This window comes from Mandrillus leucophaeus, unplaced genomic scaffold, assembly GCF_000951045.1.
Source record: "Mandrillus leucophaeus isolate KB7577 unplaced genomic scaffold, Mleu.le_1.0 Scaffold74, whole genome shotgun sequence".
Lineage (NCBI taxonomy): Eukaryota > Metazoa > Chordata > Mammalia > Primates > Cercopithecidae > Mandrillus > Mandrillus leucophaeus.
The window spans coordinates 2,035,593-2,036,743 of NW_012108030.1; the positions used below are offsets into that span (position 1 = coordinate 2,035,593).

General features: G+C 59.8%; 1 protein-coding gene across 1 annotated transcript in view; it reads left to right on the forward strand.

Moving 5' to 3' along the window:
• The window catches only part of SYT3 (synaptotagmin III), a 33,647-nt gene that overhangs the window by 27,606 nt on the left and 4,890 nt on the right, over positions 1-1,151 (forward strand). The window contains exons 6-7 of the mRNA XM_011966057.1: positions 130-301; positions 401-533. Coding sequence (XP_011821447.1) covers positions 130-301; positions 401-533 — 305 coding nt within the window. The remainder of the gene's footprint in view (positions 1-129; positions 302-400; positions 534-1,151) is intronic.

Consider the following 1,151-nt stretch of genomic DNA (forward strand, 5'->3'; position numbering starts at 1 on the left):
GGGTCTGAGGGAGGAGGACCTGGCGTCTGGACTCCTGGGCCTGAGGGAGGAGGGGCTCGGGGACTGGGGTCTCGGACCCCTAGGTCTGAGGGAGGGAATCTCTGTTCCTTGCTTCACTGCTGTTCCCAGACCCCTACGTGAAGGCCTCTCTGATCAGCGAGGGGCGGCGTCTGAAGAAGCGGAAAACCTCCATCAAGAAGAACACGCTGAACCCCACGTATAATGAAGCGCTGGTGTTCGACGTGGCCCCCGAGAGCGTGGAGAACGTGGGGCTCAGCATCGCCGTGGTGGACTACGACTGGTGAGGGGCGCGGCCCGGGCAGGGGGCAGGCAGGAGGGCTGGGGTGGGGACAGGCCCTCCCACCGCCCTCCTCTGGTCTTTACCGACCCCAACCCCCAGCATCGGGCACAACGAGGTGATCGGCGTGTGCCGCGTGGGCCCCGACGCTGCCGACCCGCACGGCCGCGAGCACTGGGCGGAGATGCTGGCCAACCCCCGCAAGCCCGTGGAGCACTGGCATCAGCTAGTGGAGGTGAGTGGGGTCCCACACCCACCCCTGACAAGCACCCGTGCGCCCTCGGCCCCTTCATCCATGCAATGAACGCCCTGCATGTTTATAAGCCACAGAACCAGGCATCCTCGGTTTCAAGCCCTGCTGTGCCAACTTCAGCTGTGTGGCTTAGAGCCAGTTACCCAAGCGTTCCGTGCCTCAGTTTACTCACTAGGAAATGGGACTGTTGATAGCATCTTCTGTTAGGATAGAGGTGAGATGTGCTGAGTTAAACGTTCTGTAAGTGGTCGCTGCTGTTGTTACCCATGAGGCTAAGTTGAAAATAGAGGGGCCGGGCGCGGTAGCTCACGCCTGTAATCCCAGCACTTTGGGAGGCCGAGGCGGGCGGATCACCTGAGGTCAGGAGTTCGAGACCAGCCTGACCAACATGGAGAAACCCCTGTCTCTACTAAAAATACAAAATTAGCTGGGTGTGGTGGCACCTGCGTGTAATCCCAGCTACTTGGGAGGCTGAGGCAGGAAAATCACTTGAACCTGGGAGGTGGCGGTTGTGGTGAGCCGAGATGGCGCCATTGCACTCCAGCCTGGGCAACAAGAGCGAAACTCCGTCTCAACAATAACAACAGCAAAAAAAAAAAA